This window comes from Callorhinus ursinus, unplaced genomic scaffold (genome assembly GCF_003265705.2).
Source record: "Callorhinus ursinus isolate GAN/ISIS: 27379988/994484 unplaced genomic scaffold, GSC_fseal_2.0 scaffold13, whole genome shotgun sequence".
Taxonomy (NCBI): domain Eukaryota; kingdom Metazoa; phylum Chordata; class Mammalia; order Carnivora; family Otariidae; genus Callorhinus; species Callorhinus ursinus.
In genome coordinates, this window is record NW_027397075.1 from 3,223,803 (window position 1) to 3,247,873 (window position 24,071).

The 24,071-nt window shown below is 51.9% G+C and overlaps 1 protein-coding gene across 4 annotated transcripts in view; it reads right to left on the reverse strand.

Annotated features, from left to right (window-relative positions):
• The window catches only part of ABCC1 (ATP binding cassette subfamily C member 1 (ABCC1 blood group)), a 129,584-nt gene that overhangs the window by 25,744 nt on the left and 79,769 nt on the right, over positions 1–24,071 (reverse strand). For all 4 annotated transcript variants that reach the window (XM_025855509.2, XM_073899457.1, XM_025855508.2 and 1 more), the window contains exons 13-19: positions 20,100–20,246; positions 18,375–18,462; positions 15,568–15,643; positions 13,305–13,431; positions 10,419–10,595; positions 8,492–8,659; positions 6,563–6,746 (exon numbers count right to left, since the gene is read on the reverse strand). In XM_025855509.2, the coding sequence (XP_025711294.1) occupies positions 6,563–6,746; positions 8,492–8,659; positions 10,419–10,595; positions 13,305–13,431; positions 15,568–15,643; positions 18,375–18,462; positions 20,100–20,246 (967 nt within the window). The remainder of the gene's footprint in view (positions 1–6,562; positions 6,747–8,491; positions 8,660–10,418; positions 10,596–13,304; positions 13,432–15,567; positions 15,644–18,374; positions 18,463–20,099; positions 20,247–24,071) is intronic.

Consider the following 24,071-nt stretch of genomic DNA (forward strand, 5'->3'; position numbering starts at 1 on the left):
GTCCACCACTTTGCCACCTGAGAATTCACAAGATCCAGGGAAGTGTTAAGAACCAAGGCAACCCTCCCTCCCAGAACCCCCAGTTAAATGCCCAGAGTGGATGGATGGAGGTCCTCCCCTAAGGACGAGGGGCAGAGACGGCCGAGGGACCTGATGCACCTATACCTCCGTATCCCCATCCCACTCGGGCTGGGAGGATCCTGACAAGCACACCGCACGGGGCCAGCTCTTTTGCTAAAGGTTATAAACGCGTTTAAACATAAGAAGATCTAGAAAAATGCAGGCCAGCCCTCTATCTCTACACCTATTTTCCTGGCAGCAGAGGGAAAAAAGTCAAGTGTTACAGCCGGGCAGAGCAGGTGTGGCTGGGAGACAGCACAGACCTCGGCTCCAGCCTGCAACCCTTCAGCTCCTGAGGACAGATGCTGCTCATGAGAGGGGCCTGGGCCGCACGCAGCCTTACTCTGAGCCAGACGCACATGGAGCCAAGACAAAGGGAAGAGGTGGTGACCTGGCTCATTTTCATCTTGGCCCCTCCCAGGCTGGGATGAGGATGACTTCTCGGGGTTCTCAAAGGCCCCCAGGTTCGCTTCCATCACTGCATCTAGCACCACCACACCCCTGATTATTTGGCATTTGTCTTCCCAAACAGAAGGGAGACACCCTGAAGACTGTGAGCTCTTAAGAACACAGAGTAGGTCTTATCCACCACTCTCTTCTCAGCACCTGGCACATCAGCACCAACCACATCATGTGTGGTTGCACAGGACATGCACTGTACAATCCAGGGGGAACCATTCCCCACAGTGGCTCAAGTACCAGGTGTTTCCAAGGCACCCAGCAGGCGCTCTGGATACACCTGACATGCAGCTGTACAGATTAACAGACGAATGGCCAAGTGAACAACCAGAGCTGACCTTCCAGTGCCAGAACAGGCACCCCATGGGCCACCAAGATGCCATCTCAGAAGCCCATACCCACAAAGCCGGTTTCTAAACCAGCCCTGGAGAAATGGGTAAAATTAGCGCCTATTTTCTTCTAACCTGGGATATTTGTACAGCTGTGTTAATGTCCAAAGCTTACGTAGGACATGTCTTAAATAAGCAAGGCATAATGTACTCATTTGCTTATTATAACAGATTACACTGAGCGTCTACTATGTGCCAGGCACTCTTTCCAGCCCTGGGGATAGAGAAGTGTCCAAAAAGCCCTCGTGGAGCTTAAATTACAAGGGAGAGAGAGAGAACACACAAAAGTCTAGATCCAGAACTAGCCATCAGGCAATATTTAGAGCTACAAAGAAAGGAAAGGAAGGTAAAAATGAAGGTGGCCGGGGCTGAGAGATGCTAGAAAACAGTTAAGAATTTTTTTTTTTTTTTTTTTTTTTAAAACAAAGCCCCAAAACTTGTAATCTAATAAACGTTTCTCGAGTGCCTCTAGGTAGCAGGTATGGGGCTGTTGTGCTGACAAGTCTGGCACCATCCCTGCTCTTGGACCTCTTCAGTACCACTCCCAGGAGTGGCCCTCAAAGCCACTCAGAGCTTGCTGTTTATTCTCAAGAAGGTTCTGGAACTCTGCTTGGGCACGGGCCAGCAGGCCAGCCGCCCTCGAGGGAAGAATCCAAGTTACAGCTTTATAGTCAACGCTTCGTTTTGACCAAAAACGGAAGTGACCAGCTGCATCACCCAGCCCGATCCACCCGCCTAGGACCAGAAAGTTCTCCATACTCAAGTGGAAGAAATACAGCCCCTGAAGACAGCCTAAAGGAATGTGCTGTGTGTACGACGGACTCTCCAGCAGCTGTTCGGTGTTTGTGACAGATTTTTGTAATAGGGGGAGGTGCTTATGACCCACTGTTCAGAAAAGAAAGCAAGCAGCACTGATGGCTGAGAGCGCAGTAGGATGCTACTCCTCTCGGGAGGAAGGCCGAGTAGAGACAGACACAGACAGCCCCTCTGGTGGGTGGGCCAGTGGACAGACATTCTTTTTCCTGGTTCTCTGCGTTGTTCTGCAAGTTTCCAGTGGTCTAAAGTGAGCACATGCTGATTTTATGATTGGTTAAAAAAAAGAAAAAAGAAAAAAAACTTTTCAGCAAAGATCTGAAAGATGGAGAAAATCAGTCATGAGGTTGAGAGATGAACTGAGCATGGATCTGAGAAGTGGGCATATTGTTGGAATAACGGTCTTTCTCCTAAGACCACAGGGAAGAACCGGGACAGCGTGAAGCCGGGGCACGGCAGCTTTCTCGGCCTTGGCACTAGGGATGTTGGGGGCCAAATGATGCTCTGTTTTCTGGTGGGGGTAGGGGGGTTTGCTGTGCATGGTAGGCTGCTTAGCAGCATCTGTGGTCTCTACCCTCTACGTGCCAGCAACCCTAACCCTCCCCACCCTTCACCCCAGTTGTCACAACCAAAAATGTCTCTAGACATTGCCACATGTCCCAGGAGGCACAAATGTCCCCCGATAAAGACCACTGCTCGACACTTTAGGTTCCTAATACAGAAACCAGAGTAAATAGAAATGTTCTTCACCTTCTAAGTACAAAGGTTAATGAGTCAATTTGTAACTCTTTGCCACCTGGAAAAAAAAAAAGGGAAAGACAAAAAGACAAAAAAAGAAGTTTCTGACCCATCAGTGTAATAAATACGACTGGGAAGGGGTCAGTATCTCCCCATCCTATGCCTATGTCCCGGTGCATCGGCACTTCTCTACCCGGTGGGGAAAGAGTACCCCCAAACCAAGCACTCTCCCCCTTCAGCCTGGGTGTTCTAAAATAGACCTGATTAATCTAACAAGAGGAAAAAAAAGAAAGTTTCCCTTTAGGAGAAGCCAAAAATGTGGTTCAAACAAATCCAAGGTCACTGGCTCTTGGGAGTCGGCTACAGCAGATCAAGAGTAGACCCTGATGCCAAGCTGTATCACTGGGGCGGGAGGCAGCAAGAGAGCTGGAGGGGGGGGGGCTGCCCAGTCTGAGTTCAGACCCACAGGCTGAGGACTTGTGTGCGAGGCCATGTGGCTGGATTGGAAAAATGACCACACGGCAGTGCGAGGGTGGCGGATGGCATTTTCATTGCCAAATTAAGTGCTGACGTGGCCAAAGGAAAAAAGAAAAGGGGAAAAAGAAAAAAAAGGAACTGGCAGCATTCTGTGGTTCTGCATCAACTGCTTCGGATCTGCTGGCAGCGGCAGAGGGAGGGAAGAGAAAAAAACCATCTGTGGTCAACAGAGTTTAAGGACGCTCCCTGTGCACCTGGAGACAAAGGAGAGAGACCGCGTTCTGGGAAAAAGATTTAGTTGAATGCATACGTGTCACTTGAGAAAGCACTTGGGGTCATTTTCACCCAACTGAAGCAAGTCTGTAAGATACAGTGCTCCTGAGGCTGCCCCACCCAGCGTGTGATCTTGGCTTGACCATCAGAAGGTGCTGGCTCTGCAGCAGGAGGGAAGCAGGCTAGACTTAAGACAGAACTTGCCAACCACGAGAGCACGGACATGCAGGAACTCATTCTGATCAGGAATGAAAGGCTGAAGGGACTTCTTGCCTCATGCAGGTAAAAAAAAAAGAAAATGCTTTGCTTTTAAAACCATTAGGGTTCATAGCAGCACAATTTATACCAGCCACAACATGGAAACAACTCGAACGATCACCAGCCAATGAATGAACAGACAAAATGTGGCGTGGTATTCCCCAGCAACCAAAGGACACGAAGCGCAGACACATGCTACCTCACAGGTGAGCCATGAAAACCTCACATGGAGGGAGGGAAGCCAGGCACGGAGCACCACACGGTCTAGAATTCCATTCACGTGCAATGTCCAGAACAGACAAATCTAGAGGCAGAAAGATACACGGGTGCCTAGGACTCGGGGCACCGGGAGAAAATGCACAGGGATGGTTAATAGGCTACGAGGTTTTCTGGAGGGGCGACGAGAATGTTCTGAAGGTGATTCTGATGACGGTTGCACAACACGGAACATACCAAAAATCAGTGGATTGTAACACTTTAAATGGGTGACCCATATGCTATGTGAATTCTCTCTCAATAAAGCACTTACTACAAACCACTAGGACCCCCGCAGCAAACCAGAGCAGAGGAATGAATGCGCCCCCCACCCCCACCCCGGGCAGATGCGGAGGCGACTGAAGGAAGGAGCAGAGGACTGAAGCTTAGAGGCCAGACTTGAGGGCCCGACCCCACCAGCAGCCACTGTGTGTCCTCGGACAAGCTGCTCCCCCTCGACATTCAGTGGCTTCCCACTGCATGGAGACCAAAACCCAAACTCCTCACCCTGAAGGCCCATCTCCCACCACGGTCCCTTGCCCACTGTGGTCTGGCCACACCGGCCTCCTTTTCATTCCTTCCATAAACTGACCTCACACCAGGCCTGAGGCCTGTGCACCTGCTGTTCCCTGGGTCAGAACACTGTTCCCAGCATCAGAACGCTGTTCCCCAGATCTCCTCCTTGCTGGCTCCTTTCCAGGCCACTGTCACCTCCTCAGAAAGGGCTTCTCCAACCACCCCACCTAGGTGGCCTCGTGCCACCCCCATCACTCCCCAGCTCATCATCTGCAGTTTCTTCTTTATAGTGCTTAATGCTCCATGAAACTCTTTCTTGATTCGTTTTTGCCCTTCTCTCCCACCAGATTCTAAACTCCACGAGGGTAGGGATTTATTTAGATGTCGTTCACTTCTGTCCACCTGAAACTATTATGGACTGGGTTGTACTCCCGTCCCAAATTCGTATGTTGAAGCTTGAAGTCCCCAGTCCCTCAGAATGTGATCGTATTTGGAGACAGGTTACTTGCAGGTGCAATTAGTTAAAAGGAGGTCATCGGGGGGGCCCTAATCCCACATAACTGGTGTCATTAGAAAAAGGGGAAATTCAGAGACAGACACACACACAGGCAACACTATGTGAAAATGAAAGCGGATATTGGGGTGATGCTTCTACGGGCCAACAAAAGCAAGAGACTGCTACCAGGCCAGCAGAAGCCAGGGGAGGGGCATGGAACAGACCCTCCCTCAGAGCCTCAGAAAGAACCCATCCTGCCAACACCCTGGTCTTGGGCTTCCAGCCTCCAGGACTGTGGGAGATTTCATTTCTGTTGTGTGAGCCAGTCTGTGCTACGTTGTCACAGCAGTCCTAGGGAAGTAACACAAGCATTTAACACACAGTAAATGCTCAATAATTTCTGCTGAACGACCACACTGATGAACAGTAAATGGCTCTTTCTTAGGGACCAGCACCATTCACAGAGACGGGAACTTGGCTGTCCCTGGCAGAGAAGGGACAAGCTTCCCTAAGCCTCAGCTTCCTCACCAGAGAACTGGGAATAACAATTCTACTCCCTGAGTCTTTGGAAGGAGTCAAGGAGGTACTCCTGCAGAGAACAGGAGCCCCGGTTAGCCCTCAGCAAACACCGGCTATGTCTTAGATTCCCATCACAGATACTTCCAGAATACCTGCACCCCTGCGAATGACCCGAGGGGGCAAGCCCTGCCCCTGTGGACAGTCTGAGACCTGCCTGGGGACGGAGTATGAAAGGAACACGCCCCAGAGGCTCGGGGAGTCTGTCATTAGCTCCAGGAGGCGGGAGATCAGGGCAGGACTGGTGACATCTCTCAGGAACAGCTGAAGGCAAAGTAGAAAAGGTGTCAGATGACCTCTTCCCTCTCTGTGGGGTCAAAGCTCCAAGAAGGGGAGCAGAGGAGCCTGTGAGGCTCCAGTCTGACTAATGAAAACACAGGGCACCCTGAAGGTTGCACACAAATCCCCTGAATTTTAAGCCAACTGAGAAGAGAGAAAAGATTCTTGAAAGTCTCGCCACAGAAGCCTTCACGTAAGGACAGGGTGAGGCCCCAGCTTTCGGAGCCCTGGCCTGGGAGAACACGCCAGGTGTGGTGGATGGGGAGCAGGCAGGTCTGCAGTGACCTGGCAGGTGCCAAGTGCACGGGGGTAAACGATGGGCACTCCTCCCAGGGGAGTAATGAGAGCAGTTGTTGCATACGGAACATTCTGTGCTGGGCACTGTGCCCAAGGCTCTATGGAACTGAGCACATTAAATGTCCACCAAACACCAGAAGGTTGTCCTGTTACTATGCTGCTTTATCAGTGAGGAAACTGAGGCTCAGAAGGGCTTGGACGACCCTGGGAAGAGGAGCAGTGGGACTCGAACCCAGGTCTCGCCAACCGCCAGCCTGCACACTCAGCCACCATGCGTCCCGCCCCAACCTCAGCATCTGTTCTGGACTACGCCACATATGTCACCGCTTTCCACAGCCTCCTGAGAGCCAGGAGGACTATGATGATCACTGTCCCCATTCCTGCCACGAGCACTCTGAAGCTCGGCAGGCCCAAAGCCCCCTCGCAGCAAAGGATGAAGACCTGGGCCCAGGTCCGCCGCCCCGGCCGTAAAGCACTGGGACCCCCTCTCAAGTCAGCCCTGAGAGCCTTCAGGGGATCCTTCCACAGGGTTCCTGAAGGGGCTGGCCCAGCGCTGATGAGGGGCGCCAGACAGGGGCCAGGGGAACCTCCAGGAGGCTGCGGGGCTAGGCCCTACCGTCATCCGGCTCGGCCCGCTCCTGCTCGGTGCTGGCATACGTGCGCAGGAACTCGGCGAAGGCGCCGTCCCGGGCTAGCAGCTCCTGGTAGGAGCCCATCTCCGAGATCTTGCCGCCGGTCATGACGATGATGACATCCACCTGGGGCAGGTAGCTGACGCTGTGCGTGACCAGGAGCCGCGTCTACGGGCAGAGCGGGGGGGCCGGTGGGTCAGCGCCCGGGCGCGACAGGCACGCCCCGACGCCCCACTGGCCGAGCTTGAGCCTGAGCGCCTGGGGCGCCCCAATCTGTGGGTGCCTTCATTCAACCCGTGCCTGCCAGGAGCTGGGGGGCAGCGGGCAGGGAAGCGGGGTCCCCGCCTCACACTCCTCGGTCAGGCGGGGAGAAAGGATGGACAGAAGGACAACAGAGTGCGTGCTGGCTGTTGCACGAAGCAAAGGGGACGGGCTGAGGGTGGGGGGTTGCAGTCCTAACAAGGGTGATGGGGAAGCCGGTTTGTGAACAGCAGTTTGAAGGGGGAGGGGGAGGCACTGTGGATGAATAAAAGAATGAACCCGATACAAAACAATTCGCACGCAACGGCTTCATTTTTTTAAAGTAACTCCCCCGCCCCCATGAAAAACCACCTCAAAATTTGTACGTGTGTATACGTTTTATCCAATTAAGTCAAGGTTGGGAAGGACATTCAGCAAACTGCATGAGGTGACCAGCTTTTCCTTAAAGAGCCCAAATGGTAAATACGTTCGGCTTTCTGGAGCCTCCAGTCGCTATGGCAACGACCAGACTATGTTGCCACAGCGGGAAGGTGGCCATACACAAGATGGAAAAAGATGATCGGCCCGGGTCCCAGGAAAGCTTTACGTGGGAGCACCGGCATTTCAATTCAATGCCATTTTCATTTTCATAGGTCTCAAAATACTATTTTTCTTCAGATTTTTTTCCCAACCACCGAAAAACGTGAAGACCTTTCTTAGCTCAAGGGTAGTCCAAAAACAGGCAGCAAGCCAGACTGCTGACCTCTGCTCTCAAGACAAGAACTAGAGGGTAGGAGAAGGGAGGGCCTTTTTTTTTTTTTTCTTCACTTTCCACATACTCTCATACCCTTTGATTTGGTTACCACGGGCATGTATCATTCTGGTAACAAAAATTTCTTTAAAAAGTACGTTTATACAGAATTTTTGGATGTGTGTGGGAATGCTTACAACAGGTTAAGTGGCACGGTGCCTACTACATATACATACATATATATATATATGTGGGGACCCTCCTAAAAAACCTTCTAAGGCTTGAAAGAAAGAAAATCTCTATGAAGTGCGACTGGGCACAACTGCTTATGTGTTTTTCTTTCTTGTATTTTTCTGAATCTCCTGTTTTCCCCATGGGCATGTGTGTTACTTCTTTCTCCAGAAGGAAAAAAAAAAAAAAAAAAAAAAAAAGAACCAGTGCTCCCTCCCAACCACCCTGTAATTCCCCTAAAAATAATCATCATCTTCAAGAAGGGAAGACCCATTTCCTATCACGTTATGGTGGTAAGGCAGGCTTCCCACTCCCAATCTCTGCCCCTCAGCCCACGGCCACCTCAGCAGGGAAGGGGGGGCTGCCTGCTCAGTCAGAGGGGATGGGATTTCCCTCTGCGAGGCCACCCCTGTAATTAAATCAGGAAGAGGGGCCTCCGTCGGCCATGTGGAGACAAGGACTGCAAGCCAGTGTCAACGACTTCCTGCTATAAAGAGCAAGAAGCCTGTCCTGGGAAGGTATCCAAGGGAAGCATTAGAAACGTGTTAAGTCCAATTTAAAAAAAAAAAAAAAAAAAAAAAAAACCTAATTCTGGAAAGTGGGAAGTGAAGGATTCCCCCAGGGGACACATTCTGACTTAAGCAGAGATGCCAGACGCCACACCCCCGAGTCCTGCCCCTCTAGCAGGTACCTTGCTCTTCAGCATCCCCTTGGGGCCAATGACGTTTTCAAATATGTGTTTGCCCACGTGGGCATCCACCGCCGACAGGGGGTCATCGAAGAGGTAGATGTCGGAGTCACAGTACACGGCCCGGGCCAGGCTCACTCGCTGCTTCTGGCCCCCAGACAGGTTCACGCCCTGGGGAGAAACAGAGCAGAAGAGTGGGTTTCCCGGGGAGCCTTGCAACCTGCGGACAGGGAACCCCGCTCAGGAGGCAGCAGACCCAGGCCGGCGGCCCTGCGGCGCCACACCGCCTCCTCTCGTTGGAGCAGGACGCAAAGGCCTAAGATGGTATCTGCGTGAACTGGGTGCGAGGCCCACCATGGGGTCTGGCCTCTGGGAGCTGCTGAGCGGGCACCCAGCACAGAGTGGCGATTCAGCAAAGGCCGGCTGGGGGGGAGCAGATGCCGGGGGGCCACGAGGAAGGCACCTGCAGATGCAGTAATGATCCTATCCTGGCTGCCGCCCTTAGAGTTGTTAACAGCTGACGTTCTTGTGAGCTTGCTCTGATCTCTCACTCACTGTGAAGCCACGCAGAGCTGCGGCAGGCTGTACTCTGGGGGTGCTCAAGTCCAGCCCCGCTCACCAGGAGGAAGGGCACTGATTTCTAATTTACACGGGAGCACTCCACGGAGCACAGAGCAGCAGTCCCAGCCCTCCGTCTGGCAAGAGATGACTGAACGTCATTTCCATATGTGGCTGGGGAATCAAAGGGGAACCCCCACCTGTTAACTGCCCAGTCTCTCCCGAGAGATGCCCACCCTCCCTAGGCACCGAGCCGGGGTCTGGCAGCCAGGGTTCTTCTGGATGGCCCCTCTGTCCACAGCACTTGGGCCCAGGGGCAGACACCAGACCCAATCATAGCCTCTTGCTCTAGATTTTGGTACTGGGACCTAGACAAGGAGAATCAGGAGTCTCCCAAGGGGCAGAAGCAGACACTTGGGTTAAAACAACAACTAGCCCAGGCTCCTCTGCTAACTGCAAATCCAAAGAGCCCTGCTAACAGTTGTTTTTTCTTTCCAATGAGCTGTAGGTTTCCCTCAAATAAATGGAAGTGTTCAGCAACTAAGGAAGCTGGTGGGGCCACCGGCTTGTAACTGGAGACAGGGAAGCTCCTTGGTGCTGCTGTGGAACAGTTGTACTCCCCAAGCACACACCAGATAACCACCAGGGATGCTGGAACAGGCTGGCCGGGCAGAGGAAAAGCACATGCAAAGGCCCTGAGGTGGGAAGAGGCTCGGGCAAGTCACTTAGCCCCTCTATGCCTCTTCCTCCCCAACCACGAAATGGAAATAACAGTAAATCCCATCTCACGGCCTTGCTGTAAGGATGGAATGCACATAAAATGTTTATCACAAGGCCCGGCACGCAGTTAATGCTGAACAACGTGAACTACTGTATCATTATTTTTACTATTATCCTTGTTTTGAAAGGGACTGTGGCCCTTTGACTCACGGATACCTCTCCGCCTTGTATAGCGCCCTGTCATGTGACTCTGAGGTCACGTGACTGCTAAGGTAGCATGCACTTCCTGGTCCCTTATCTTTCAGTTCAATCAAGTGAAAACGACAATATGCTTTACGGGACATCACCTGGGGGGCTTGGGGGGTTTTGTTCTTGTTCTCCTGGGCTTCTGCTGTCACCACGAGAAGAGCTTCCCCCTGCAGAGCTCCTGTCCCTTCAGCAGGAAGGTGTGTGGGGCAGACCCTAGCCAACCGTACAGCCTGGAACAGAGCTGGGCGGGTCTGCACTGTGGAGCAGGGCTGCCCAGCTGAGCCCAGTGTGGGTACAGCCACCGTCGCTCAACTCACACACCCACAAATGCGAGATTAAGTGTTTAACATCCGGCCCCAGAATTCTGTGGCTGATGCAGCGGCCAAGCTGCAGCCATACTGACCTTCTCACCAATCTCTGTCCGGTCCCCGCTGGGCAGGATTTCCAGATCTGGGAGGAGGGCACAGGCCTCGATGACGGTCTTATAATACCGTTCCTGTAGCTGGCGGCCAAAAAGGATGTTTTCTCGGAGGGAATCATTCTGAATCCAGGCCTGCTGCGGAACGTAGGCCACTGAGCCCTAGGAGGCGTGTACAGAAGGCAGCAAGACAGAGAGCCTTGGTTAACAAGACGCCAGCCAGCCAGCCAGCCAGCCCACCTACCAGGAGGGCCCTACTCCCCAGGATACTTTCATCACACCCATTGTTTCAGCAGGGGGGAAACTGAGTCACGACAGTCTTAGATGCCAGAGCTGGGATCAGACCCCACGCGAGGTCAGTCAGGGACCCTAATATCAGGAATTCAAGAGTGGAAATCCACACTGGTGAGATTACAGCTTTGCGTTTACTAAGTATTCACTGAATGCCTCTAGCAGCAAACAAAACTCCAGCTTCTCAAGAATAAGAAGTCCCTGACATGATTTTTAAAAAAACTATTTCATTGCAGTCATGCTAAATGCTAAGAGGGAAAAACAGATGAGTCCTTCAAGAAGTCCTTTAAAGAGGGAGACCTAGTTTGGGTCATCGGGGAAGGATTCCTTGGGGACATTCCCTTGACGAAACGTAAGCAAGGACTTCAGTATCAAAATCATCCGGTTCGAGTTTAGTGTTCATTTCCACGTGATAAAGTGCCAAGAATGTGACGAGAGTAAGGGCTATAGGGTGAGGGCATCTGTTTCGTGTATTTCAGTAAGAAAGTTTTAAACAAGGATGGACAGGTGAGGATACGCTGGTGTGACAAACAGGAGGTGGAAGCGCATTCCAGTCAGAGGGAACAGCATGGGCAAAGGTCCAGAGGCGAGAAGAACCTGGCGCATCCAAGGAACAGGAAGGCAAGTATGAGTGGAACATCGTGTGAAGGGGAAGACGGGGAGGAACGAGCAGGAGAGCAGGGGGCCAGCTCACACCAGGCTAGGGGTCCTGGTGAGGAGTGTGGGCTTTACTGGAAGGGCAAGAGTGAAGATTCTTACCTAAGGGAATTCTAGGGGGACAAGGTTGGGCGTGGGACCCAGGTGTCCCCCATCTTAATCTCCACTCTCAGATAAATAAGTGAACTTCTGACTCTAATACCCTAACTTACAAGGGGCCAAAAGGTCACAAAGCCTCACCACAGAGCCCAGAGAGAATTCAGGCATGGTGTGCCCAAGCCCCACCAAATAAAAACATGTGGAAAAAATTAATACTTTAAGCACATTTCTAGCATGCTCCTTTGCAGGGCAAAACAACCAGTTAGAAATCTGTCAACCCATCAACCAAATACTCAGTGCACCCTCCCGCCACTTCTAGATCCATCGTTTTTTAATTTAAAGGCTTTTGACTTTAAAACAGCAATTCTCAACTGGGGGGCAATTCTGCTCTCCAGGGGACATCTGACAATGTCTGGACACTCTTGGTCGTCACAACTGGAGGTTGTTACCAGCATCTAGTGTATAGAGGCCAGGAATGCTACTTAACATCCTACAAAGCACAGCATAGCCCCCCACAGCAGAAAATCATCCAGCCTGAAAGGTCAATAGTGCTGCAGGGGTGGAAACTCACAAGGTGGATGGTTCGGAGGTTTTTTCCCATCAAGCGAGGTCTCACGGTTCATTAATCTTACTTTAGTGACATGTACTTGAAAGCAGTAATGGGACATTTCTTAAAGTAACAGCTAAATGTCATTAGTTTAAATCCAACAATAACCACATGTACTTCTCTACTAATGCACACCCACTAAAGGGCCTCATACAAACAAAGGATTTTGCTCTAAAAACAGTTGCATAAACCAGCATTCCCAAGAGAAGATTCCGGGAGACATTACTTCTGGGGAGGCAAATAGTTGAACAGATACTGAAGAGTATGGGCAAATACGTCTGGGACACACTGGGTTAACCGAAGTTAAGTAAGTTTTCTTCTCCTCGCAGGACTTCTCAGAGCCTTTACTTTACTAATGTTTATCTTAAGTCTCCGAGAGGGAGGGTATCTGAGTTTGCAGTATCTCCCAAACTTGTTCGAGCCCAGAACTCTCTATTCCCCAAACAACTGCAAGATGAGTTTGCTGTCGACCATGCTCCAGCATATGCTGTGTTAACAAAACTTCGAGGCAAGCTTTCTACACCAGGGAACTCCTTCATGGGGAATAAGCTAAATGCAAAAACGAGGCTCTTGATTTCCAATGAGACTCATCTATTCACTAAAGCAGCCTTTTAAATTCTCTCCTGAGGAACAGTCCAACTTAGTTCAAAGTACTCTGTATATTTAAAAACCAATAAAAAGTGCAGTCCTTCTTTTGATCCCACATTAAGAATCCAAGGAATGCTCAAGATTTAAAAAGTCCTCTTTAAAAAGAATTCTCCAAGAAAATATCCCAGAGACACAAAAAATTTTAGTTTTGCTACATTTATAAAACAGACATACACGGAGAGATCCATGTACAGAAAGAACAAGCCAAAAAGACTGGCACTTTAAGAGAGACCAGGAGATGCACAGAGAGGGCCATAGATGGGGGAGAGAACGAGAGACCGCGAGTGGACCAGGGAGCATCCATGTGTTTACTCAGTATTTACTGAGCGCCTACTACTTGCTGGGCACTATTCGCGGTGCTGGGATACAGCAGGAAATTAGGGTCATCAACTCTTGCCTTCCAGGGGGCCCAGAGAAGAGTAGAGAGAATGGGAGAGGAGGAGGGAGTTGCTCGCTCCTCTCGCTTCCTGCACAGGGGCCGTCTCGAAGCAAAACACAGCATCGCGCTCGCCCCCCGCCGAGGCCAGCAGCACCCCGGCAGCCCCCCACCCACCCGGTCCTCGTCCTACCTTGATAGCCACGTGCCCCTCCACCTTGTCCATCTCGGCCAGGAGTGCTGAGAGCAGAGACGACTTTCCACAGCCCACCTGGCCCACCACGGCCACCAAGGAACCTTCCGGAATGGAGAACGTGATGCTGAAATGACACAAGGGCTCTGCCTCAGCCACGCCCTCACCTGAACAGATGGCGGCCCACCGCAGCTGGATGTCCCCCGAGTGGAGAGGGGCGGAAGGCAGGGCTGTTACGAGCCCTGGAGGTCTGGAAATTATTCCTGCCGTTTCCCCCGCTAAGCTGAGCTCAGTGGCCGGTGTCAGTGGGCTGAGGTGTGTGAGGCCCCAGGTAGGTGCTGGGATGCGCCTGACACGTCTGTGTCTCAGAGAAGCCGAGACAGCGGGAGACCCCTGGGGGGGTGGGGGGGGCGAGGTCAGGTCACTGTGAGGGAGCCAGACAGTGAAGTATTAACAAAGCAGGTGCCCTGAGGGACAGACACCTCAACGTGAACTCTGAGGGAAAAGGAAGGACGAGGCAGGGACGCGTAAGGCCGGTCCTGAAGAGGTGGCAGGTAGCAGCCACACCCGAAGAGGCCAAAGCTGGCGGTGCTAAGACACTCACACCTCGCGGATGGGAGCCTTGGGGTCTGGAGGGGGGCCTGACGTGGGTGACTGAGTCTGCGAAGCAGGTCTCACAGACGGCGCTGCACCAAGTACAATAAGCTCAACGCTCAGCCGGCGAGACTGCCCGTCTCAGGACGGGGGGCCGTCGCGTGCTGCCAAGTCGGGGCTGATTCCGCGCACCCAGGGAGGGGCAGGCACCCGAGCCCAGGGCCTTGCTGGGATCACTTCCTTGGCTGTGCTTTTCAGCGGATGCGATCATGACTCAGCCTATTAGTGGAAATGCTGTTAGAGTTTGTGGTCACTGTTTAGTGCTTGTGAAGCTGCTGCATGGTCCCTCTGATTACGCTTTCGTTCCTGCGCTGAGGGGGGGGAACGGACGATGGGGCCATAACAGAACACGGAGCCCAGTGAGGCAGCTCCTGTGACTGTCCAGGTGGGAATCGAATACTGTTACAGGCTGAGGAAAGGCTTGGATTGGGAAAGGTTTTGGGAGTTCAAGGGCAGGAGTGGGGGCGTGGGTGACTAGAACGAGAAGGCAAGAGAGACAGAGACAAGAGAGAAAAGCTAAAATTGAAGCAGGCAGGAGTTGAGTGAGACGTAAGGAAGGAACTTCCCAAGCATGCAGTCCCACCGGGGGTTTTCAAGGGAGGGGTTACAAAGATTCTTTTCTCTAGAGAGTTTGTCCCCCCACCCCCACTTCCTGAGTTAATACACAGCAATAAGTGGCCACCCAGTGAGGGGATAATTGTTAAGGGGCTTGGGGGATAAATTTGGTCCCTGCAAAGGTCCCTCTGGCCCTGTGTTTTGAGGACTCCTCTGGGGAGCCTCACAGAGCCACCAAGCAAGGCCTCCCCAGTTCAGAAAGGAGTAAGAGGCACTTGACCAGTGGCCTGGGGAACCAGGTCAACTCCCCGGACACTGTGTGCTTTGGGAAAATAAGGGCTGGGTGGGGAGGGTCCCAGACGGGGAGATGGCAAGAAAGGGTGACCTAGGCAGCTGGGGACCTTGGAAGGGATGGAGAAGAGCGATTCCATCCTGACAGCAAATCCCTGCTGATAAGAATTCCTTTCAGCTGACCCAGGCCTGTCTGCCACCACCTGCAGCATCACTGCCGCAGCCCCAACCTGGCCAATCCGTGTGCTCTGTCTCTCCTGGCACATGATTGGCTCAGGGAGGGGCACATGACCCAATGTGAACCAGTAAGAGGCAGGTGGGTCTCCAGCCCAGGTACGAGGTACACTCCCGGCTGATGGAGGCTATTTGCCATCATGAAGGGAGAGGCAGCTCGAGAAGGAAGCAGCACAGAGGGAAACTGAAAAAAGACAAGATGGAGAGGATCCTGATGGCACTGAGTCCCTGGATCACGCTGTACCTGAGTGGATCTCAGTGATGCAACCCCAAAATTTCCGTTTGTTGTCTAAGCCCACCTGGGCAGTGTTTGGGGCATTTACAATCCAAGGGAACCCTCTGTGCCAGCCAACTCTCACCTGCTCCTTCCTGCAGCCCAAGCAGGTATGACTGGACCTATTTCCCAGATGGGTAAACTGAGGCTCAGAAAGGCAAGGTGGCCTATTCAGTGTCACTGAGCTGGAGTGTGGCTGGCATTCACACCCACATTTGACCAGCGCCTCGTGGCTCTCTCCACATGCAGGCTTACCCACTTAGCGTCGGAGGGTCGCTCCTGGCCCACGTGAACGTGGCGTTCTTCACAGTGATGCTGTTTGCGCCCCCGCCTGAAAAGCACCAGCAACAACATGTCAGGCAAAGACGGAAGTCCTGAGATTGAGCGTCAGCAGGCTCTCACTTTTTTTTTTTTTCCCTAATGTTTGTTAGTTCAATGCCAGATGCTAGACACTTGCACCAGGGCATTATCTCGTTACATCACTCCTCGTTTCTGAAGAACCCCAACCAGACCCACAAAGCAGACAGAAACCACAACAGGGTTCTGCCCTGAATGCCAGGAGGTCGCGCTATCCAGATGCCCATCTGGCAGAGGTGGGGGGAACCCCTTGGGGTTTACTCAAGGCTCCAGGGTCTCCCTCACCTCATCTTGGGAGGATCGGGCAGCTCCGGCTGGGGGACTGAGCAGAAGGCAAGGTCAACGGGGAACAAGCAGTTCTCTGCATCAGGCCGGCCCTTGGCCGGTGGCCCTCACCACACCCTCAGCCCTCCCTTTATGTTCAAGGTGGGGTCCTAGGTCAAAGCACCTGGATCGTAGGGCTCTCTCCTAACGCCTCCCTCTGCATCCCCTCTCCCGCCCTGCTCACATCACAGCAGGTCAATCTTTCCAAAAAACCAGTCACATACACTGTGAAAAAGCAGGCTATGCAACCGGATGTGGGGCATCACGGGGAGGGAAGAACAGTAAGACAAAGCCGGCTTTCTACGTCCAACAGCGGCGCCCAATTCTAAGCTCCCGGCCCCGCTGTCTTCATTTACTTTCCCTCCCCTTCCTGTCCTTTGACGTCATGTCCCTCACTTAAAAAAACGTTCTGACTCTTCATTATTAGCCTCCTTAAAACCACCTAGAGATAAGACGAGCATGTTTTTAAGCTCTCAAAGAAAGACAGAAATTCCCCTGCACACCAAAGAAACAAAAACCCGTAGCAAGAGGCAGTTACTGGTTAACCTGACCTTCCCTCCTACGCCCGGGCCCCATCCCCCACCCCCTTGGGAGACAGAACAAGGAGGAAATGGGAAGGTGCTATTTAAGTACTTTAAGGAAAGCCACTTGAGTCAGACAAGCTAGAAAACCACCAGACGTGACTGGGAGCTGCCAAGGTGGCCCCATCTGACACCCATGGAGTGTGGATAAACATCTCAAAAAGTCAACCAGCCTAGGAAGGGGGTGCTGAGGCCTGGACCGCAGAAGGCCTGAGGGTTTTCCAATAGGACACCTGGCAGGGAGCTGGGAACAGCTGCAGGAACCTGAAACCTCCATGGGCTGCCCCAAATGTGAGTCCTGTGTTATGCAAAGAAATGTGACCCAGGAGGAAACGGCACCAGACCATCTACAGGGTAGTGGGGGAGACTAGGTCCTCGGGATGGCACAAACCGACGATCAAAGGCCAGGGAGGTTGGGAAGAAGATTCCAGCATCCCGTTGAGTAGGGGTTCTCAACTGGGGGCAACTTTGTCCCCACCCCCACCCCCCGCCAAAGGGACATCATGTCTGGAGACAGTTTGGGTCTTTCAAAATCAGGGTGGGTACTACCGGGATCTAGGGGGCCGAGGCCATGCATGCTGCTCAGCATCCTCTAATGCTTGGGATGGTCCCCCCAGGCAAAGAACGCTCGGGTCTCCAGTGTCAGCAATGCCAAGGCTGAGGAACTGTTCCTCGAGGGTTGAGCTGACAACGTCCCAGATCCCTTCTCTCTCACACTAGGGAAGCCACAGCCACCACATCTAAGGGGCAGGCACTGCGCTCAACGTCGGACACACCACCAGGGAGATCTGAAAGCCCACTAGGTACCAGGCACTGCTCAGACCTTTTAACCAGTGCCTACAACACACACATTCGCTCCTCTGACCGTATCTACTGGGCTCTCCAACCCCCGTGCGGCCACTGCCTAGCCAAACAGCCTTGGGCAAGTTACTTAACTTCTCTGGGTCTCACTGTCCTCGTCGGTAAAGCAGGACTGGTAAGAATGAGACGCACCCCATACACTGTGGGGCTAGGTGCATAGTAGGTGCTCAGTCAATCTCCATAGGGCAACACTGTACAGTGGGTAAGAGCAGATCCCAGTAACTGGCTGTGGGTGTGAATCCTGCCTCTGCTTCTTATTAGTTGTGCGATCTCAGGCAAGTGACTTAGGCCGGTTTCCCCATCTGTAAAGCAGGGGGTTTCCACAGCCCCTCTGTGCGCTATGCTGAGCATGGACGTCCTTAAAACACAACATGCATGACGGGAGTGTTGTTTAAGTGAAAAGTAGTCACTGCTGGTCGTGCATTAATATTTACTATCAAGTGCCTGGAGACATAATTGGGAATAAGATCCCCACTCAGGGAGGTTGACTGGGAAAGGACAAATTAATAAGCTACAAAAGGAAGCAGCCTACCAATAAAAATCCACGTAACACCCTGACAAAGAAAGGCACCTTCATTCCCATTACCCAGATAGGGAAACTGAGGCTCAGAACAGGCAAGTGACCCTCCCAAGCACACAGAGCTGCTGGGTTGGAGCTGGTCAGTCTCCAATGCCCTTGTTGTGCCTGCCCATCTGCCCAGAACAGAGTCAAGATCTGAGCCCCGGAACGGGCCCCTTGGTGGGAGGCCTCATCCGCCGGCTGCCTCTCAGTGGGAAAGCACCAAGAAAATAGAAGTTGAAGTTCACCCGCCTGGGATGTGCAAGATAAGGCCTGACGCCGCGCCCCCCCCCCCGGGGCTGCAGGGCTCCTGTTCCCTGGGGCCTCAAAGCCAAACCCGAGGGGAACCTTCATGGCACAGACGGACCCGACGCACACACCGTCTTTGATGGGCCTTCGCTCGATGCTGTCAGGCTCCAGCTCCTCGTGAGACAGAAAGATCCTGAGGCGTTTGAGGGAGACACTCGCCTACACAGAAAGCAATCGCAAGGTGAAGTTATTATTAAAAGTATTTTTGCAAAAAAACAGACCAAGACTAACTTTCGGTGGTTTCCCCTGGGTGTCGAGGAGCCCACATCCTCCCTCATCTCTGGCGGGTCTGTGTTTCCTACAAGAGTGTGCCTCAGAAGGAGAACCGGAACAGGTTTTGGTTCTTGTTTGTTCTCCTTTCAAAGCCCACGACAGGTATTAAAAAATAGGGTAGGGGGATTGTCCTAGATGACAAGGGACTTCAGAAACAATAACCAAACGTAGCGGCCCTATGTAAGGGTACAAGCTTGCAACCAGGGGAGAAAGAAGTCCTGGAGATCTACTGCAGGGTGATTACGATCAACACGCTGCGAGCTGGCTAAGAGATAGCATCTTCACGGTTCCCAACAGAAAAAGGAAACAAAAATCACGTGATGTGAGAGGCATTAGCTGACACTCCTGTGGTCATTCTTTGGCCACACATGTTGGATACCTTAAATTTACACAATGTTACATATCGATTCTCTCTCATAAACATAAACTGAGAAAAAAAAAAAAAACCCGCAAAACAACAGCGAAGAAATGCACGCTGAAGTATTTATGGGTGAAATGTCAAGAGGTCTGGGATTTGCTTTAAAATTCTCCAGGGGCGCCTGGCTGGCTCCACTGGTGGCGCATGTGACTCTTGATCTCGGGGTGATGAGTTTGAGCCCTAAGTTGCATGGGGAGAGTACTTAAAAACAAAAAAAAAAAAAAAAAGGGAGGGAAGGAAGGAAGGAAAAAATTCTTCAGCAAGGGAAGAAAAAAGGAAGCAGGGGGGGAAAGACAGAAAAAGCATTCGATGAGCCAAGTGCGGCAGAACGTCGAATCTGGGTGAGCGCTATGTGGAGTTCGCTGTTATACTATTTGTTCTCTCCCTACGTCTGTGTACGTTTGAACTTTTTCATAACAAAAAGGAATTTTATTTGCTTATTTATTTTTTTAATTTTTTAATGTACAACCAGAGTTGTACAACCAAATCTTAAGGTTCATTTGTCTGTGTGGCTGAAAATCAGGTTCTCAGTATGAATGCGTCCAAACGCTGGGGAGAAAAATATGAGAAAATACCACCAGTTGGAAAGTGTAGGAGCTTCACAGAGAGTAAAAGTGTGACCGAGTGGCTAGTTTCCTCACCTTACAGGGTCACTGCTGTGGACTTCAGGATTTCCGGGGGGGTCTAGGTTGGGGTTTTTCCAATGATGGGGTGAGGCCTATCAGTGGGTTGTGAAGTCAGCTGAGTAAGTCAAGAGATGCAGTGTTGAAAAAGCAGAGTGAGCTAGAGCAGGGTGGAACAGACTGCATCAGAACGGGACGGGACGAACATTTCAGAACCTTACGGAGCTCAGGAAAGCCTGCTTGCATGCAGTCTTTGCTCTGTACGTTCAAGTGTGAGCTCCTTGTCAAGAAGTCACACGTATTCCTTTCTTTGGGGCATGACCAAAATAGCAAGAAAGCCACCAATATGAGCCTCGTCCAGCCAACTGGGCACAGTGGGACGGGTAATGCAGAGCGAGCTGTATGGAGGAGGGACCTGTGTGCCCTTTTACTTCCTGTCTGCAGAGGACCCCTCCCTCAGGTCCCTCCAGCCCCGCCTGTACCTGCACGATGCTGCTGATGACCATGGGGAGAATATTCAGGGGAAATCGGAGGATGTTGAACAAGGCCAAGGACACGAAAGCTTTCTGGGCATCCAGGATGTTGTTCTTGTCGATGGTCACGTAGACAGCAAAGGTAGACAGGGCCACCTGTAAGCAGAGCGTCCAGCGCTGACTTGTGTCCCTGCATCAGACACAACCGTAGGAGCAGCCGCATGCCCCCCGCCAAGCCTCCAGCGTGTTCGAACCTGTCCCACAACAGGCGGCTGGAGGCAGCGGGCAACACCTAAGGCAGCGTCCAGCACACAGCAGACACTCACCAAACACCCAAAGAACGAACCAGGTAAATGAGCGACCGGGTGTCGCTGGCCTCGGCACCAACATTCTCCAAGGTTGGTGCAGACACTGGACAGACATTCTGGGGATCCCTCAACACCACCCAGTGTAATCCCACCTCTGGGCCTTTGCCCCTGCCTGAAACAACCCTCCCATCTGGACGGTGGCCTGGTTCCTCCCTCTAACCCTTCGGAGTGGCTGCCCTACGTCTCTACTCCAAACAACCCTGCTCTTGCTCTCTCTCCTTTTATCCTGGCTTATTTCTCTTCATAGCAACTAACAAGGCCTTTTACCGCCGCACTGTACGTATAGACTGTCTGTGTCCTGCACTACAACGGAAGCTCCGCAAAGGCAGGGACTTGGTTTTGTACACAGCGGTATCCTCAGGGCCTTGAACAATCCCTGGCACACAGGAACACCTTGGGCAAGTTACCGCCTCTCCCCATGCCTCACATGTCTCATCCATGAAATGGGGGTGGAAGTGGATGGTTAATGGCACTATTTAAAATTCCTTCCAGCTCACAGAATATATGATTTTATACCCCCAGGAAAGGAACATTAAAAGAAAAAAAGAAACGGCAAGCAAAAACTAACAGGCAAAGGTACTGCCTTCCTCACCAAGTCAGACTTGCATTAAGCCCTGCGGTGGTTCCTGGGACTTAACTACGCAGGCTCCCACCCTACCGGAATTTGGGTTCGGATGTTTGAGAGAGCAGCTCCTCTCCTCCCTTGCCAGGAGAAATGAAGGACACTCTCAAGCATCCAGGGTTGGACTGCTCAGCTTGGGAGGGAGGCAGGAGAGTAACAGGCGGATTCCCGTGCCTCTCCTATATTGCTAGGGACAGCAGGTGCCAGGTGTCGCCAGGCGAGGCTAACAACACGCGTCCCGCAGGATCACCCAGAACATGCTATCAGAAGCAATCTGGACAACGACAGACGCACACAAGTCCCCGCCCCCCAACCCCATTAGCCCCAGGATCCCAGAGTCATCAAAGGCTTTCCCTGCAGGGGAAAAAAAAAAAAATCAAAACAAAACTGCCCAGGTCTTGCCTTTCTGAGCTCAGAGCAGCATGTCCAGAAGTCAGGATATTGGTGTCTGAGCCCTGCCTTCAGTGTGGCTGTGGCCCAGTGCATTTGCAGGGTCAGAGTCACCTCATTTCCTTGTTACCTACTGGAAGGTAACATAGCTTAAAAATTAAAATCAACAGCTCTGCCATGTGTCAGCTCTATGACCCTGGGCACGTCACCTCCCCTCTCCAAGCAAGCCTCTGCTTTCCTATCTACAAAATGCGAATCAGGATATACCTTCACAGGGCTGTTGGCAGCAAGAAATCAGGCACTCATGCAAAGTGCTTAGCACACTGCCCGGGGCACAGCAAAATGCAATATATAGCAGCTGTCTTTATTTCTGGCTACAGGACTCAGTCCAAACTCCTTGGTCCATTCTTCCAAAGAATCTATTAACTGGGTCCCAAGACCAAGGCGCTGTGGAGTAGAGCTGGTTCCTTTCTGGTTCTGACATTAACAAGCTGGATGACGCACCAGCCTCTCATCTGAAGATGTTCTTTTTTTTTTTTTTTTTTAAGATTTTATTTATTTTTTGACAGAGAGAGAGAGACAGCGAGAAGGGGAACACAAGCAGGGGGAGTGGAAGAGGGAGAAGCAGACTCCCGGCTGAGCAGGGAGCCCAATGTGGGGCTCGATCCCAGGACCCTGGGATCATGACCTGAGCTGAAGGCAGACGCTTAACGACTGAGCCACCCAGGCGCCCTCATCTAAAAATGTTCTTACTCAGAACACCCCCAATACATCCACACAAAGGAACAGTATTCAGCCATAGAAAGGAGTGCAGCACGGACACCCGCTATGACACGGATGACCCTTGAAAACATGATGCTCAGTGAGAGAGAAGCCAGAACACACAAAAAAACCATGTATTGTGTGAGTCCGACTGATATGATACGTTCAGAACAGGCCAATCCACAGGGACAGAAAGCAGATGAGTGTGTGCCCAGGCTGGGGGAATGGGGAGTGACCATCAATGACCAGAAGGCTTCCTTTTGGGATGATGGGAATGTTCTGAAATTAGATAGTGTTGATGGTTGCAGAACCTTGTGAATATATTAAACACCACTGGGTTATACACCTTAAAATGATAAATTATAGCTCGGTAAAGAGTAAGAACAAAAAAACCCACCTCTCTAAAGTCAGTCCATTTCACTTCGTACAGAAGCCAAAGTCTTGACCCCAGGCCCAGGGCCTACCTGGTTTGTAAAATCCCTTCCCTGTAACTTGCCTGACCGCCGCTCCTACCATTCTCCCCCCAGCTCCTTCTATTCCAGCCCCACCGGCCTCCACGGTTATTCCCTCTATGAGGCGGGCACTGTCCTGCCACAGGGTCTTTGCACGTACTCCTCCCACTCCCTGGTGGAAGCCCGCCCCTCCACTGGGCCTTTACTCAAGTGTCATCTCCTCAGTGAGGCCTTCAACCACCCTATTTAAAACTGCAGGCCCTCCCTATCACCGTGGCCCGAATCTTTTTCTTCTCCCTAGCACTTACGACCGTTTAGTATGCTATATGGCATATTTATTATGTCTACTGTGGATCACCTGTCTCTCCCGATTAGAATGAATGACCACTCCGTCATGAGGCCACTGGATCGTGGCCAGATACTCAGTAAATGTTTGTGGATGGATGAACAGACGGACAGATGAACAGATGGGTGGGTAGGGCTGGATGTGCCTGGGGGCAGAAGAGCATACACTCAGAGGTGTCTCCTCAGCAGTGGGGAAAACCAGGCCTCAGGCAACTTGCCACCAGAACACACCAGGCCCCCGAGCGCCATCATCGGGACGGCGGCTGGCAACACAAAGCACGTGGCCCATCAGTTCCACAGCCCTGGCTTCTCCAGGAAGTGCAGGCCATTCTTCATCAAAGGTTAACTGAGCACCTACTGTGTACCAGCACCGTGCGCTGAGCAGTAAGGCAGGCTTGGCGTTCCTGAGACTCACGGTCTAGGGGAAACAGGTACTGAGTGAGTTCTCTTCAACAGGGGGTATTTGGACGTGGGTGGAGGTGAGTGGGGTCAGCCAAAAGACTGGGGCTGTAGGCAAATGCAGGGCTGGGGTTCGCCACAGCCTCACGATGGGTGAGAGTCAAGGATGTGGCAAGTTTTTGCAAACAATGAAGAACAAGTGTCCCATCCCAAGAGCTAAGAGCACCTCCATGGTGAGAAATGCAGCAAAGAAATGAACCATCTACTCCAGCCCAACTCCTAAAAACCCTGATGTCTCTTTGTGTGGACATCTGTTTGTTCAGTCTGCTCAACATCCATTCCTGTTTCTGGTAACAATATTCCAATTTTCTTTTGGGTGACAGAAGCCTTCCCAATCTCAGCCTATGAGCTTCAGCCATAGAGGAATTGCTTATGCCCCACCCCAAGCTCCCACAGAAGCCACACAACCCTTGTCAATCCAAGCATCCCATCTCCTTGGCCCCAGTGATTCAGGGATAAGCATGTGGCCAACAGCAATGCCACAGTGAGATCCAATCCCACAGCTTTGTAGAGACTAATGGGAAAATGGACTAATGGGCCCTCTCCCCAGATGACAGAATGAACTGTAATTATATGGTGAGCA